Source organism: Bubalus kerabau, chromosome 15, assembly GCF_029407905.1.
Source record: "Bubalus kerabau isolate K-KA32 ecotype Philippines breed swamp buffalo chromosome 15, PCC_UOA_SB_1v2, whole genome shotgun sequence".
Classification (NCBI taxonomy): Eukaryota; Metazoa; Chordata; class Mammalia; order Artiodactyla; family Bovidae; genus Bubalus; species Bubalus kerabau.
In genome coordinates, this window is record NC_073638.1 from 35,089,574 (window position 1) to 35,105,388 (window position 15,815).

Sequence of the window (15,815 nt, forward strand, 5' to 3'; positions counted from 1 at the left end):
GTGACAGGGGCATCTGAGGCTGCCTTGGGAGTGGGGGTTAGGGCTGTTGCTCCCCACCTCAGTCTCTGTCTGAAATATTAGAGCATCTCTCCTCTGGATAGACACGTTAGAGACATCTGACCCAGATTCTGGGCCCTGGTCTCTAAGCCTCAGAGAGTGACTCTAGGTTATTTTTAGGATGACACAGCTGCACGGGGCATGCCAATAACCATGCGGCACTGGCCTTGTGTCCAGGAACCCTGGGGCTCAAGGAGAGGGTCTGAGGAGGCTTCTATCTCCTCCCTCCAACCCCCAAAGTCCAGCTGCCCAGACTCCTGGTGCCACACCATAGCCCCAGTTCACTCCTTGGGGATCTGGGGCCAATGGGAAGCCCTCTTTGGGGTCTCATCTGAGTACAGTAAAGCTGAACCCTGCCCCGGCCTTGGCCCTGCTCCCTGGACCTCCCCGGCCGCTGTGTGAGCCTGTGCTGTCTTCCCCACGGATACTCCCTGGAGCCTGGCCTCTCTCCAGGGTTTCCTCCCAGCTTTGTCCTCTTCTCCAGTCTGAACTCCCCAGTTCTTCCACTCTTTGGATCTCTCAACACTCCCAGGCCAACCTCTACTCTAACTTTTGGTGATGCTCCTCTTAGAATTGGTATCCTGGAGGCCTTCAGGCTGGGCCTGGGGCAGAGAGATTGTGACTTTCCTCGCGTGGGCCAGATCCCCTCGACAGGATCTGCGTGGATGCCAGCATCCTGCAACTCGCCTCAACCAAGCCTGTGGTCAGCTAGAGAAACTGCTCCCCCGGTGCCTACTCCACATTGCACTGACACAGTGGATGAGTTTTAAATTTGAATGAAGGACTTTTTAAAATCATCCCTGAAGGCGTTGAATTCATTGGCTTTTGCCCAGCAGCCTGCCCTGCCAAGAGCAAACTAGTGATTATTTATTGGTTGTACACTTCCTGTGTGCCAGGCATGTGTGTGGATTATAACATTTAATCCTCACAAGAGCCTCGTGACATAGGTATGAGAAGCCCCATTCTACAGATGGGGCTGAGTAACCAGCCCGAGGTCACACAGACAGTGAGACCTGGTTCTGGGCTTGGGACCCAGGTCTGGCTGACCCTCTGGTTTTCCTGGAAGCCCTACTTTTTCTCCCCCAAAAAGTTTCAAGGATGCCCAACACTGAGTGATTGTTTCAGTTCACGAAGGAACTATTACTAGCCCCATGAAAAAACTTAGTTTCAGTCCTGAAACATAGCCGGTAATAGTAATACTCCGACTCTAGCCTGCTTCTGCATGACTCCAAATCTGGGGCTCTTTCCACATTCCTTACATCATCACACACCTATCACAGAAGCCCCATCTCACAAGCACCTTCATGCACACCCACCCCTCAGGCCAGTCACACACGCTTCAGACTCTCCAGTTACACAAGCACACACATGTACATCTCCAACGTGCACTTACTCACTCAAGCCCTCAGACATATGGTTTCACACTCCCGTAAGACACATCACCCCGCCACACACACATCTACCCTGTGGTTGGGCAATCACACCCTCTCACACCCCAGAGATTCACTTTGCTCTCCTCAGACACATGGTTCAGACTCAGACCCTTCACCCAGAAATAAAGCAGAACAAACATCTTCTGGGAGTGAAAAGCAAATGCCCAAAAGGTCCATCTTGAGTCCCTCTGAGTCCCCTCGGTTGTTTCCCTGAGACCATGTTGAGATGGCTTTCCTTTATTCACCATCAAACAAGCACAGCTGCCCCCTTCTGTCGGCCTGGCCCAGGGTCTGACTAGGTAGCCAAGGAGAGTGACACCAGGAGCCCAGGCTGGTCAGAGAGAAGAGGCAGATCATACAGAGTAAAACGAGGGAGAACATGAGGAGGGCATGAGAACAGGGAAGAAGCCTCCAGAGTTCCTTGCACAGAAAATCCCATCTATCTTAGAGGGATAAAAGGTTCGCTCACTCAACAGATATTTATTGACAGTGCCAGGTGCTGGGGATAGGGTTTCCCAGGTGGTGCCTGTGGTAAAGAACCTGCCTGCCAATGCAGGAGACATAAGAGACGTGGGTTTGATCCTGGGTTGGGAAGATCCCTGGAGGAGGAAATGGCAACCCACTCCAGTATCTTTGCCTGGAGAATCCCACGGACAGAGGAGCCTTGCAGGCTACAGTTCACAGGGTCACGAAGAGTTAGACATGACTCAGCCACTGAGCACACACAAGTGCTGGGGATACATTAGTGACCAAAACAGACAAGGTCTCCATCCTCGTGGAGTTTACAGGCTAGTGAGGGAAATCGATGATAAACAGCTAGAGAAATTAATATATGAGCAGAGATTATGAAACAAACAGGCTGCAGAGATGGAGAACAATAGGCCAGGAAATGCCACTCTGAAGAGATGTCATTTAAGGTAAAGCCTGAAGGTTGAGAGAAATCAGCCTTGGGTAGAGCAGAGGAGAAAGCATTCCAGGCAAAGGGAACAGCATGATAAAAGGCCTTGGGGTGGGGAGGAACTTGGCGTTGTCACAAAACTGAAAAACGGCAAGCAATGTAATAAATTACTTTGCTGTCATTTCTGTGGCTGCAACGCAATGAGCAAGGGGATTTGTGGCATGGAAGGAGGCTGGTGAGGTTGGCAGGGGCTGGTTCCCACAGGCAAGGAGATGGTTCTTTATCCTAAAAAGTCTTTCATATTCTTAGCATCGGAGAGATAGGATGCAATTCATAATTTGGGAAGCTTATGCTGGCTTCTGTGTGGAGAGTGGACTGTAGAGAGATGGCAGGTAGGCCTGTTAGGAAGCTGATGCTATAGTCCAGGTGAGTTTGTGATGGGCAGGAAGCAGGCGAGAGGCAGGCAGAGCCAAGGTCAGTACTGGAGGTAGTCAGAAGGGGACTAAGGGACTGGATGTGAATCAGATGATTGGATGTGAATCAGGTTTTTGGCCTGAGCAACGGGCTGGGCGGAGGAGCCCTTTAGTGTAAGAGGGAAGCCCTACAGAGGAGAACTGGTCTTGGAGTGAAAACACGAGTCTGAAGGAGGTGGCGCTCTTGACAGGTATGAAGAAGAAGAAGGGAGCTGGGAAGGCATTCCAGAGAGGAGTGGCGTATATCATGTGGCAGAGGTGGCATGTTTCAGGGCTGCAGGACCAAGATGATTCCCCCTCACCCTCCTGATCTTCCCTCCAGGTATGAGGCCCGGTTCCAGCAGAAGCTCCTTGAATACACAGACTCCAACAACATTGCCTCCCTCTTCCTCACGGCCGCCAACAGGTGGCTAGAAGTCCGCATGGCAAGTGCCTCCCCCCACCCCCCAGCCCCAGGACAGGGGGCTCTGATAGCGCTGTGCTGCCAGAGCAAGGGCCAAACAGGGGCCGGAGGGCGGGAAGGAAGGATGGATGCTGACTCAGGTGCGCACAAGGGGGTGGGTGCCGAGCCCTCCTGCGTCTCCCAACCCTGGGGGTCCTCCCTGTGTCTGCCCTTGGCCTCCTCTTCCCTCTCTCACTGCCTGGAGGCTTGTGTGTCTGAGGTGTGGGCCAAGGGGGAGAACAGTTGTGCGTTGAGCTGTGACAAGTGTGTGTGTCTGGAGTGGGTCATATGACACATGGGGCCAGCTGGTGAGGTATGCGTTTGGGCATGGGGGTGGGGGGGAGCACTGCTGTGTGCACACGGTGACTCCCGGGGCTCCAGCCTTCACGCCCTCCTGCGTGTCTGACGATGTGTATGTGCAGTGCGGGGCTGGGGTTGAGTCTCAGCTGAGCTGCTCTCTGTCCTAAGGGAGTGAGTGTGGGTTGGGGCGGGGCGTGCTGTGGCCAAAGCGCCCACTGAGGGCCCAAGCCAGCCCTGCTCCCTCCGCAGGAGTACATTGGTGCGTGTGTGGTCCTCATCGCGGCCGTGACCTCCATCTCCAACTCCCTGCACAAGGAGCTCTCTGCCGGCCTGGTGGGCCTGGGCCTTACCTACGCCCTAATGGTGAGTGGTGACAGGCGGGGCAGGAGAGGGGGTAGACACCAGCAGACATCAGGGCACCCCCTCCCCCGACTGAGACGCTCCTGGGCCTTCTCCCCCCACCCGGCTACACCAAGTCTGATGCCAGAGGGACCATGTGGGCAGGAGGGCTCCCTGCAGGTCCCCACCCTTTCACCCAGGCCTGGGCCCCAGATGGGTGCTGGGTGAGGATCCACATTCACTGTAACCCCCAGGGAAGGCACCCTGGGCAGTAAGAAGAGCCATCCCAGGGCCCAGGGACAGGACCAGGGGATCACCAATGGGCCCAGGTGACTGGCTTGCTCCCTGCAGGTGTCCAACTACCTCAACTGGATGGTGAGGAACCTGGCGGACATGGAGCTCCAGCTGGGGGCCGTGAAACGCATCCACGGGCTGCTGAAAACCGAAGCGGAGAGCTACGAGGGACTGCTGGGTGAGGGGCGCGGGAGGACTCCCGGAGAAACAGCCCAGCGTGGATGTGTGTTTAGGTTGAGGAGGCACGAGGAACCTGGGGGTGATGGGGGGCACTCTTGGATACCAGCTGTGGCCCATGCCTGGCAGCTGAGCCCCCCACACCGGTCCCCAGCACCATCGCTGATTCCCAAGAACTGGCCGGACCAAGGCAAGATCCAGATCCAGAACCTGAGTGTGCGCTACGACAGCTCCCTGAAGCCGGTGCTGAAGCACGTCAATGCCCTCATCTCCCCTGGACAGAAGGTAGGGGCGGAGAGAGCTGGACAGCACCCCCAGGGTCACCTTCTGACCCTCAGGGCCCTCCAGATCTCACACCCATCCAGACCCCCAGTCTCCCAACCCTGGGCCTCGCCCCTTCTCCTCCTGCTGCCCCGACTCACCCACCATGGAGACAGATACCACAGACTCCGTGGGCTCAGAGGCGCTTTGTCAGGGCCCCCTGCAAATGGCCAGGGGCTCTCCCAGGACACTGGTCCCTGAACTTCAGAGCAGAGCCCTGGGGCAGAGAGCGAGGGCCTGTCCTGGGGAGGGAGCCCCCCCGTCTGGCACTCTGATCTGACTTTGATTGACCCCCTCTGCCTCTCCTCCTGTCTCTCTTACTTCATCATTGTCTGTGGCTGCCCATCTTACTCTCCCTGACCTTGCGATATACTTCTGTCCCTGCCTCTCCGGTCCTTCTGTATCACTCTCTCTGTCTCTGGGTTGGTCCCTGATGGTAATTTCTGTAGAGATCCATGGGCAAGAAGCTATGGGGTAAGGGATGACTCCAGTTTAAGGGGGGGCACACCTTGTGGCCCACACTCGGCCACCCTGTGCCCTCCTGCCACACCCCACTGAGAGTGCCCCAGTGCCCCCACCTCCCCTGAGGCCCTGTACCCGACACAGCCACACCCACACGCAGCCAGGCAAGCTGGAGCCCCCTCTGGAGCCACTGCAGGAAACAAGCCCAAACCCAGGACCAGCGCTGACTGAAGAGACACTCCCACGCCCGCACAGCCCAGAGTCAGCCCTCACGGCTCCCAGCCACCCCAGTGCCCACAGCATGGCTGCTCCTCTCCTTCCAGATTGGCATCTGTGGCCGCACAGGCAGTGGGAAGTCCTCCTTCTCTCTCGCCTTCTTCCGCATGGTGGACATGTTTGAAGGTGAGCCGTATGACAGGCATCCCACAGCCACCAGACGGGATCGCAGTCCTGGGTTTGCTCAGACGTCGCAGGAGGCCCAGCCGTCTCCGCCTTCCCCTGCATCCTCATTGGGACCCATGTCCCAGGCGGACCCTGTCCCCAGCACCATCATCTCCCCACTCCCTGGTGCCCCGCCTGTGACACTGTCTCCTCACAGGGCGAATCATCATCGACGGCATCGACATCGCCAAACTGCCGCTGCACACCCTGCGCTCGCGCCTCTCCATCATCCTGCAGGATCCTGTCCTCTTTAGCGGCACCATCCGGTAAGCCCCCTACCCCACTGCCAGGCCCACCCCAGCCCCAGGCCCAGCTCCACTCCTCCAGATCTGGGTAGAGAGAGGAGAGAATGGCAAGGCCAGGGGCAGCCCTGCTTCAGCTCTGGCATGAAGGGTTGGCATTGGTTCTTTAGAGCTGCACCCTGATGCCTTTCTCTTTCCTGCGGGGCCCAGGTGGGGGTCTCCCACTCCTCAGGCCTGGGTGCTTTCCTCCCCCTTCCCACAGCCAGCAGCTTGCTGCTGCCTCCCAGCCAAGCCCCCAAGTCAGTCGGGTCCCTCACAGCTCCCTTTTCCAGCCTTGCTCACTGCACGTACCCTGGGAATGGAGCCAGGACCCTGCTCCCCTCCCGAAGGGCTTTGTGTGTCACCCTCCAGATTTAACCTGGACCCAGAGCGGAAGTGCTCCGACAGCACGCTGTGGGAGGCCCTGGAGATAGCCCAGCTGAAGCTGGTGGTGAAGGCGCTACCAGGAGGCCTTGGTAACTACTCCTGGCTGAGCGCTGGCCGGGCACTCAGGGACACCTGTAAGGGCTGGGGATGGACAACTCACACCCACATCAACTTCACCCAGAGTTGAGTTTAAGGTCTGGCAGGACCCCAGAAACCATTGAGTTCTATCTCTTACCATACAGAAGCTCAGCAAGGTCATGGGACTTGGTTCCAGGTCACACAACTGGTCAGTTCAGGATCTGGCCCCTCCTGCAGGGCACAGGGGGGACAGTAAGGGTCACTGTGACACAGAGCTTGCAAGGCCCTGATACCATGTCCCGCCCTCCCCATCCACCTACTTGCCCTATTCCACCCTGAGGAAGGAGAGACTGACTCAGGGATCACAGGCACAGCTCACTCATCAAGGCTACCGAGAAGAGTCTGTCCCCACCCCGAGGGGTGGCGGGGGCGTCAGCAGAGCCTTGGTGTACATGCTGCAACCCCTGGGGCAGTGGGGGCTAGCCAAGCCTTGGCTTCAGAAAATTACCCCACTATGGCCCACACATATGCCTGACGTACACACACTCTGTGCTCACACCTCCTCCCAGTACTGCCCAGGGCCACAGCCGCGCATAACTCCTGGGGACGCTCTTCTCTTTGTAACTCCTGTAATTCCCGTGTTGTGTAAGGTGCAGCCACCCTGCACACACCTCTACCCATGACACACACCTACATGTTAGCCCCTGTACACACATTCCCACACAAGCCACTCCATCCACTCAACTCACAACGCAGAGTTAATTCAGCGCTCCCTGGGGCTGTTTTCAGATGCCATCATCACGGAAGGCGGGGAGAACTTCAGCCAGGGCCAGAGGCAGCTGTTCTGCCTGGCCCGGGCCTTCGTGAGGAAGACCAGTATCTTCATCATGGATGAAGCCACGGCTTCCATCGACATGGCCACGGTCGGTGCTGGGCGCACCCATGGGGCAGGGGTATTGGAGAGGGTTTTCAGGGGGTGTTAGGGAGAAGTTCAGAAAGTAGTCCTGAAGTTCAGGTTGCTTTTAGCATCAAGGGCCATTTGGGGCAGAAAAGGCAAAGACTGAGGGACTCTGATTTCAGCTAGTCTTAGGGCATGTTTATAACACACATATACACAAGCTGCACAGAGACCCACAGACTTCACACCCATCCCCCACCAGACAGCACACCCAGACACACTCACAGCCTGCATGTACGCACACATGCACACACACAGCTGAACTCCCAACAGGCAGAGCCCAGCCCCTGAATGCTGGGAAGCAGGTTGGTCCTGTGGGGACTAGAGCCCCAGGGAGGGGGCAGGGCTGAGTTTGGGGGCACATGGGAACTGGGCCAGTAGCCAGGCCAGACCCCACACCCTGGGCAGGTAAGCCAACAGCTGCTGCTCCCACCTGGCAGGAAAACATCCTCCAGAAAGTGGTGATGACGGCTTTCGCAGACCGCACCGTGGTCACCATCGCGGTAAGGGGCCCACTGATGGGGTGCAGGGGGGACACCCGGAGAGAGGGCTGGCCTCCTGAGGCTATCATCAGCGGGCAGCCTCTGGGCTCACCTGCAGCTGGTATCAAGAGAGAGCCCTGGGCAGTGCAGGGCAAGCAGCCTGGCAGGCTTGCAAGGAGTCTGGATTGCAGGATTTGGAGTGTAGGAGAATTTGCACCCACACTTCCCTTAGACTTGCTGTCTTTCTCCAGGTCCCAGAGTCCACCCCTGCCCCAAGGCCCTGTGAGCTAGGCTAGGGTTACTTCTCCAGAGCAAATGGGAGATGCAGGTGTTGGGGATCTCTGAGCAGATCTGAGACATAGTGGGGGAGAAGATGGCATTAGTGGATGGAGGGTTTGGAGTCCCAACCTGGGAAAGGGCAGTCACCATGGAGACAGGACATTCTGGCCACATGCCTCCTCCTCCAAGATGCAGGAGGGATGCCTCAGTGGCCCCAGCCCTGCCCACACCACCCTGACAACCCCTCCTGCCTCGCCCAGCACCGCGTGCACACCATCCTGAGCGCAGACCTGGTGATCGTCCTGAAGCGCGGCGCCATCCTTGAGTTCGACAAGCCAGAGAAGCTGCTCAGCCGGAAGGACAGTGTCTTTGCCTCTTTTGTCCGTGCTGACAAGTGACCTACCACAGCCCAAGTGCCATCCCTGCCCCACCCCCCTGCCTGGGTTTTCTAACTGTAAATCACTTGTAAATAAAGAGATTGGTTATTTCCTACTGAAGGCCAGAGGTCGTGGGTCTGGTGGGCAGGGACGGGGGTGGGCCGTGGGTCCCATGGATCCAGTCTGACTTTAGCATCAAGCAGACCTGAGGAAGCTGTGTGAGTGTGCCGAAAGCACTTTCCCTCGTCTGTGAAATGAGGGCTGTCTTCGTCTGCTAGATTGTGTTCTGCTGTAGCAAAACACCATAGCCCAGGCGGCTTAAACAGCAGAAATTTACTTTTGACAGTGCTAGAGAGTGGAAGTCCAAGATCAAAGTGTCACAGGCTTGGTTTCTCCTGAGGCCTCTCTCCTTCTAGCTGCGTCTTCACATGGCCTTTCCTCTGTGTGCACACCCCTGGTCTCTCGCTCTCCTTCTTGGGATACTAGACATATTGGATGAGGCTGCACTCCTGTGACCTCATTTAACCTAATTACCTCTTCACTGGCCCTATCACATTGGAGGCTCCAACATATGAATTTCGGTCATATGATGTAAGTCAGTCCATAACAAGGTTATAGTATTTTTGTGATTATATCATCAGATAAGGTGGCAGATCTCCATACAGTCTGGTCCCTTTTCCTTCTTACTTTAATTCTTGGGTTAAAATTGTGGGTCCCCAGGTACACTGGATCAGTGCATTTCGATTACAAATGACAAGAACCCAACTCAGAGTGGCTTTAAAAAAAACTGGAATTTCTTGTCCTGTGTGACTGAGAAGATCAGGAGGTGTACTGCTTCAAGCATGGGTGGATCCAGGTGTTTGCCATCAGGGCTGATGGATTCCGTCTTCCTGTCTCTCGCCCACGACGGATGGCTACTAGCACCTGCAGCGAACATCCCACCCCTCTGAAAGGGAGAGGGGCATGAATCATAAGTCCCCCACTCCATCCCACACACAGGGACATTCAGAAGTTGAGGAAGGGTGGCCCATCAGAGGGAAAGCACAGTACCTATACCACAAGTCAACCAGGTAGTGATTGGGAGATGCTGGGCCCAGACACTGGGGACACTACGACAGTTGTCCTCAGACTCCACAGCCATCATGAGACAGGAGTGCACACCTGTCCCGGCAAGAAAGGAAGGTGCTTATTTCCATATCGCTTTATTATCATTTATATGTTTCCTTTAGTACTAGCTGTACTGATTCCTGGGGTGCAGACACAGGCATCTTGGACCTGCAGCTTTGTCAGTTGCAAGGGGGTCAGAATCAGACAATGTAAGGGAAACCCACCAGTCATTGGAAAGGGGCCCAGCACAGGCCCTTCTGGCTGTTCTAGGAGCCAGAGGAGCTCAGAAGGAAGAGCTCTGTGAGGCCTGGCAGGGTGCCTGGGAGACGCAGGATTGAAGTTGATTATGGGAAGGGTAGGCATTTTATCTAAGCAGAGAGTTAAAGAAAAAGGCCCAAGAAGGGGAGGGAGAACAAGATCAGAGAGCCTTGAATGCCAGGACCAACCCAAGGTCTGGGACAAGCCTATGCACAATAGGAAAGTGAAGAAGGTTTCTGAGTGAGAAAGAGACCTGACAAATGCAGTGTTGGGGGGAGATAAGTATGAGGAGGTGAAGGATGGAGCACAGGAGGAGGCTGAGCCCTTTGGGTGGGGAGCAAGCCTTCCTGCAAAGGGAAGAGCAAGGAATAGCTGAGGTCTCGGGGCCACCCTGTGAGGCAAGTTCTAGCCTTTCCAGCTCTGAGATGCCTCCGAGATGCCTCTGGGGGCCCAGCAACTCCCTCCGCTGGGAAGGAGCAGAGCCTGAGGAGGGAAAAAAGGGTTCCCAATCCTCATGTCTATGACCCACCCCCCCCCCCACAAGGGATTAAAGGAAAGTAGCATAGGCACAGGGGCACATCACAGCTCACACTGAAGTCTTGCAGAGATGCCCAAGGTCATCTTAACCTAAATCTCTCTATAGCACCCCTGATGGCCCACCAACCATGATATGGACACCCCACAGATGAGGGTCATCTCTGGTCATTAGAACTGACTTTTCCATACATGCATGATGATTCCCTGGTGGCTCAGACAGTAAAGAACCCGCCTGCAATGGGTCGGGAAGATCCCCTAGAGAAGGGAATGGCAACCCACTCCAGTATTCTTGCCTGGAAAATCTCATGGACAGAGAAGCCTTGTGGGCTACAGTCTATGGGGTCACAAAAGAGGTGGACATGACTGAGTTACTAACACCTTCTTTCACTTTCTTTTCCACACATGAAATCAAAGCCTGCCGCTGTTCCACTCAGTATCTATACCAATTCTATATTTTGAGCCACACAAAGTAACTAGTCCATCCTCCTTGGACACCAGGGGTTTCTGCAATAGTACACAAACTCCCTGGGAAGGCTCTCCAAGGCTTCTTTTCTGATGACTGAACAGCTGTAGTTGCCCCAGAGGTTTCCTGTGTAACTCTGTCTTCTTGAGCTCCCCTCTCTGCTCATCCTGTTTTCCCCTTCCCATCCTAAGCATTTCATCTCTGGTCAGTTCAGTCACTCAGTCATGTCTGACTCTTTGCAACCCCATGGACTGCAGCACGCCAGGCTTCCCTGTCCATCACCAACTCCCGGAGCTTGCTCAAACTCATGTCCATCGAGTTTGTGATGCCATCCAACCATCTTATTCTCTGTTGTCCTCTTCTCCTCCTGCCTTCATCTGCATCTCTGGTAACACAGCCCCAAATCATGCTTACCATGAGTAGTAGAGGGGGCCCAAGCCACAGAACAACCCGAGGTAGATGCCTGCAGTAGAAACATCATTCCTCTCCAGGCCAAGAGCTTGAGCCCTCCCTACACCCCCCACACACAGTGCCCAAAACAGCCCTTTGACACAGCTCATCAGACCTAGGTGCCTCCCATAACCTAAGGCAGACAAAATCATGTACCCCAGGAGGTGTAAAGCAAGCAACAGTAGCTTAAGTGCGTGCATGCTCAGCCGTGTCTTTACAACCCCATAACTGTGGCCCGCCAGGCTCCTCTGTCCATGAGATTTTCCAGGTAAGGATACTGGAGTGGGTTGCCATTTCCTTCTCCAGGGGATCTTCCAGACCCAGGAATCGAACCTGCATCTTCTGCATCTCCTGCATTGGCAGGCTGATTCTTTACTGCTGAGCCATCTGGGAAGGCGCTGGTAGCTCAAACCCTCTTTAAAATGCAGGGGTGGTTTTACAAGGATGGGTCATGACTGAAGAAGATGCAACCACCCAGGCTTCTGGGCTTAAGCATCCAGCATTCCCTGTAGTGGGTGTTAAACTGTGTTTCTACACCTACTAAGGTACTTTTTTTCCGGGGAGGAAGTCCGTAGCTTTTATCAGATTCCCAAAGAATCCGTGACTCAGAAAATACTAAAAATCATCGCCAAGGAGAAGTGGTCTGTTGAGAAGTCCTCCGGCCACCTAATCTGCCCCGCGCCCCAATAACAGGTTGTGACACAGCTCCTGTATCTCCTATCGCGGGGAACCCACAAAGCCCAGGCAGATACTGGCACAACCGAGGATGGGAAAATTGGAGTAGGAGAGCCAGGACAACAGGAAATCTGTCCCCAGAATGGGAGATCGGGTCGCGACTCCCTTCACTGCCCCTCACCCCGCCCTGATTTCAGAGTGTGAGGGCTGGGAGGAACCTCTTCGGACCATCTGATTGGGCAAAGTCCCCAAGCCAGACTTCGAGCTCGGGAGAAGGCAGGCGGGGGAGGTGAAAGGCTAGGGGCGGGGCCTGCGCCGGTGCCCGCCCGCCCTCCAGCCCAGGAATAGGTCGGGCTCCCCCTGGCGGTCCCCGGCCCCTACTCCACGCCCCGGGCGCCCTGTGTCCTCAATCCTCTACCCGACCTAGCACAGGTCGGTCTCCGCGGGCCGACTGACGGACAGACGGGCCGCAGAACGACCCGCCGCGGGCGCCCGGGCAGCAGGAGGGGGCGGGGAGGCGAGGACTGCGGCTTGAGGAGCAGGAGCAGGTGCCGTGGCGACGGGCGGGAGGAGCAGGGACGGAGCGGCGGGCGGGGGCGCGGCGCCGGCGTGCGTGCGGCGGGCGCGGGGGCCAGGAGGCCGCGACTCCGAGTTGAGCCCCGCTGGGTCGCGCCGAGGCGAGGGGATCTGGAGTGGGGCCGGGTGGACTGGCGACTCTGGAGGGCGCAGGATCCCAAGGAGACAGAGAGGACGAGAGCTGGAGGGGGATCGCAAATTGGCGAGAGCGCTTCGCGGGGTGGGGTAGGAAAAGAGGCAGCGTACCTGGAGGGGAGACCGTGTGAAACTGAAGCTTGGAGGGGAGCCCAGGGCGGAAATGGGCGAGACGGGAGACACGGTGGACGCTGTGTGAGGTCTGGTCAGCCGGTAAGATCCGGAGGTGTGAGAAGGAAGGTTGAGAAGAAAGGCTCGGTGGGGAGAAGGGGTCCTAGGAAGACGCCTAGGGGTCGCCAGCGGGTGGAGGAGAGTTGACCTGGGATCCAGCGCCAGGTGGCGAACAGGCAGAGCGGAGGTGATTCAGTAGGCAGTGAGGCAGGTGGGCTGAGGTGTGAGGCTGGTATAAGGAAGTGAAGCAGGGGCCAGGTGGAAGTGAGGATGAGTCGAGTCTAGCTGGAGACGCATCTCAGAAGTAAGACCAGTACAGACTGAGGGTGGTCCCAGGGCGGGAACCCCACAGTAGGGAGAAGGCTCAGTCAGGGGTTGTCCCCCTCCTCCATGGGGGAGGCCTCTACCTGGTGGTCCCTGGAGCCATGCTGTCCCGCAAAGGCATCATCCCCGAGGAGTATGTGCTCACACGACTAGCAGAGGACCCCGCAGAGCCCCGGTACCGTGCCCGTGAGCGGAAAGCCCGCTTCGTGTCCAAGAACGGCAACTGCAACGTGGCCCACAAGAACATCCGGGAGCAAGGCCGCTTCCTACAGGACGTGTTCACCACGCTGGTGGATCTCAAGTGGCCATACACGCTGCTCATCTTCACCATGTCCTTCCTGTGCAGCTGGCTGCTCTTTGCCATGGTCTGGTGGCTCATCGCCTTTGCCCACGGTGACCTGGCCCCTGACGAGGGTGCCGCTGTGCCCTGCGTCACCAGCATCCACTCCTTTTCGTCTGCCTTCCTTTTCTCCATTGAGGTCCAGGTGACCATTGGTTTCGGCGGGCGCATGGTGACCGAGGAGTGCCCTCTGGCCATCCTGATCCTCATTGTGCAGAACATCGTGGGGCTCATGATCAACGCCATCATGCTGGGCTGCATCTTCATGAAGACGGCTCAGGCCCACCGGCGGGCCGAGACCCTCATCTTCAGCAAGCATGCAGTCATCGCCCTGCGCCACGGCCGCCTCTGCTTCATGCTGCGCGTGGGTGACCTCCGCAAGAGCATGATCATCAGCGCCACCATCCACATGCAGGTGGTACGCAAGACCACCAGCCCTGAGGGTGAGGTGGTCCCCCTCCACCAGGTGGACATCCCCATGGAGAATGGTGTGGGTGGCAATAGCATCTTCCTGGTGGCTCCGCTCATCATCTACCACGTCATTGATGCCAACAGCCCGCTCTATGACCTGGCGCCCTGCGACCTGCACCACCATCAGGACCTTGAGATCATCGTCATCCTGGAAGGTGTGGTGGAAACCACGGGCATCACCACCCAGGCCCGCACCTCCTACCTGGCCGACGAGATCCTGTGGGGCCAGCGCTTTGTACCCATTGTGGCCGAGGAGGATGGCCGCTACTCCGTGGACTACTCCAAGTTTGGCAACACTATCAAAGTGCCCACGCCACTCTGCACAGCCCGCCAGCTTGAGGAGGACCCCAGCCTGCTGGATGTCCTGACCCTCGTCCGCGGGCCCTTACGCAAGCGCACCGTGGCTGTGGCCAAGGCCAAGCCCAAGTTCAGCATCTCTCCAGACTCCCTGTCCTGAGCTCTGCTCCCTTGGGTTCCCTCCTTATGTGTGCGCACGCCAGTGTGGCATGGTATGTAGAGCGGACGTGGTGTGGGCCCCTCGGCCAAGCCAGGACCTGGTGTGAAGCTGGGCCCTCCAGCTCAGCCTCCCTGCCTGCTGCTCGCCCAGGGTGTTACAAGGCACCTGTCACTACTCTATTTCTGGCCTCAGCAGGAGCCTGCACTGGGTTATTTTTGTCCCTGCTCCTCCCAGCCCCAACTCAGGACTTGCTCATCCCCCTCCCCTGCCCCAGACTGATAGAGCTGTGAAAAGGGTCAGGCCCTAAAGTTGGGTCTCCAACTGGTCCTGGGCCCCCACAACCGACTGGCCACAAACTGGGCAGGTGGCTGGGGAAGAACAGGCCCCAAATTGGAGGCCCGCTGCCTTGTTTCTGTGGCCCCAAGAGATGCCCGTGGTGAGGCCCAAGCCCCTACTTGGTCCCTGAAAAAGTGATGGGCGAAAGGGTGGGCCTGGCCTGGTAGGGAGGGCAGGTGATGAGGGAGCACAGTTGAGCTGCAGAGTTGGAGATGTGGAGCCCCTGCCCCCCGGGCAGGCTCAGCAGAGAGAAGATGGCACTGAGGGGCTTAGCTTCTGAGCCCTGCTCAGGCTCGGTGAGGAGCGATAGGCTGCTTGCCTCTGACCTCAAAGCTTCTGTAATGGGGGCTCCATGGCCCAGGGCTGCTGCACCTGCCTGTTCCCATTCTGTCCCCCACCCTGGGAGGCTGTGGACTGAAAGAGGCTGAGAGAGACTGGGGTCCTGGGCCCACCACAGGCCTAGCTCCCCACCAGTGGCTGCAACTCACTTTGTCAAGAGGGTGGCCTTAGAGAGCCTTTGGATGGCTAGAAAAGGAAATGTTGGAAAGCACAGGATGGTGGGGGTGGGTGAGGTCCCTGAGGCAAAAAGGCCGTTGATTGTGACCGGCTTGACCCCAAGCCAGACTCCTGGAGCAGTGCTATGTGTACTTGCCCAGAATCCTGCCTTCTTTGTCGTCAATAAAGCCTACCCCTTTGTGACCTAAACTCTGGGCTATTCTTGCTGGTGGGCAGGGAGGGCAGGGGCTGGTCGCTGCCAGCCCGCATTTCAGAGGCTCCAGGGACCCTAGCTGGGAGGCCAGGAAAGGGACCTGGGGTTGGTCCTCTTCCGCCATTCAGGGACACTTCCCTTCTCTGCCTCCGGTAGCCTAGCCCTGCCAGCCCGTCTGACCGGCTCGATTGGGCACTCATCAGGCTTACAGCCCTGAGCCCTGCCTCCACTCCCAGGGATCTGCTGGAAGGCTGAGGTGCTAAGGAAAGAGGCAGGGACGTCACGGGCCTTAGTGTGGCGACTGGAGCATTAGCTCTCAAAACAAGT

General features: G+C 57.1%; 2 protein-coding genes across 2 annotated transcripts in view; both read left to right on the top strand.

Annotated features, from left to right (window-relative positions):
• ABCC8 (ATP binding cassette subfamily C member 8) overlaps positions 1 to 8,567 on the top strand; it is an 80,871-nt gene extending 72,304 nt beyond the window's left edge. The window contains exons 30-39 of the mRNA XM_055548457.1: positions 3,184 to 3,286; positions 3,853 to 3,966; positions 4,294 to 4,414; positions 4,568 to 4,698; positions 5,520 to 5,598; positions 5,795 to 5,903; positions 6,291 to 6,394; positions 7,173 to 7,306; positions 7,782 to 7,844; positions 8,363 to 8,567. Of these exons, the coding sequence (XP_055404432.1) occupies positions 3,184 to 3,286; positions 3,853 to 3,966; positions 4,294 to 4,414; positions 4,568 to 4,698; positions 5,520 to 5,598; positions 5,795 to 5,903; positions 6,291 to 6,394; positions 7,173 to 7,306; positions 7,782 to 7,844; positions 8,363 to 8,500 (1,096 nt within the window). The 3' untranslated portion in view covers positions 8,501 to 8,567. The remainder of the gene's footprint in view (positions 1 to 3,183; positions 3,287 to 3,852; positions 3,967 to 4,293; positions 4,415 to 4,567; positions 4,699 to 5,519; positions 5,599 to 5,794; positions 5,904 to 6,290; positions 6,395 to 7,172; positions 7,307 to 7,781; positions 7,845 to 8,362) is intronic.
• Positions 8,568 to 12,564: 3,997 nt separating this feature from the next.
• On the top strand, positions 12,565 to 15,491 carry KCNJ11 (potassium inwardly rectifying channel subfamily J member 11). The gene has a single exon (XM_055548456.1). It carries the CDS (start codon positions 13,277 to 13,279, stop codon positions 14,441 to 14,443), a length of 1,167 nt encoding a protein of 388 aa, XP_055404431.1. The 5' UTR covers positions 12,565 to 13,276; the 3' UTR covers positions 14,444 to 15,491.
• Positions 15,492 to 15,815: the final 324 nt, after the last annotated feature.

Excerpts from the sequence above, each read along its gene's own strand:
- KCNJ11 (XM_055548456.1), top strand. The coding sequence starts at position 13,277 with ATGCTGTCCCGCAAAGGCATCATCCCCGAGGAGTATGTGCTCACACGA.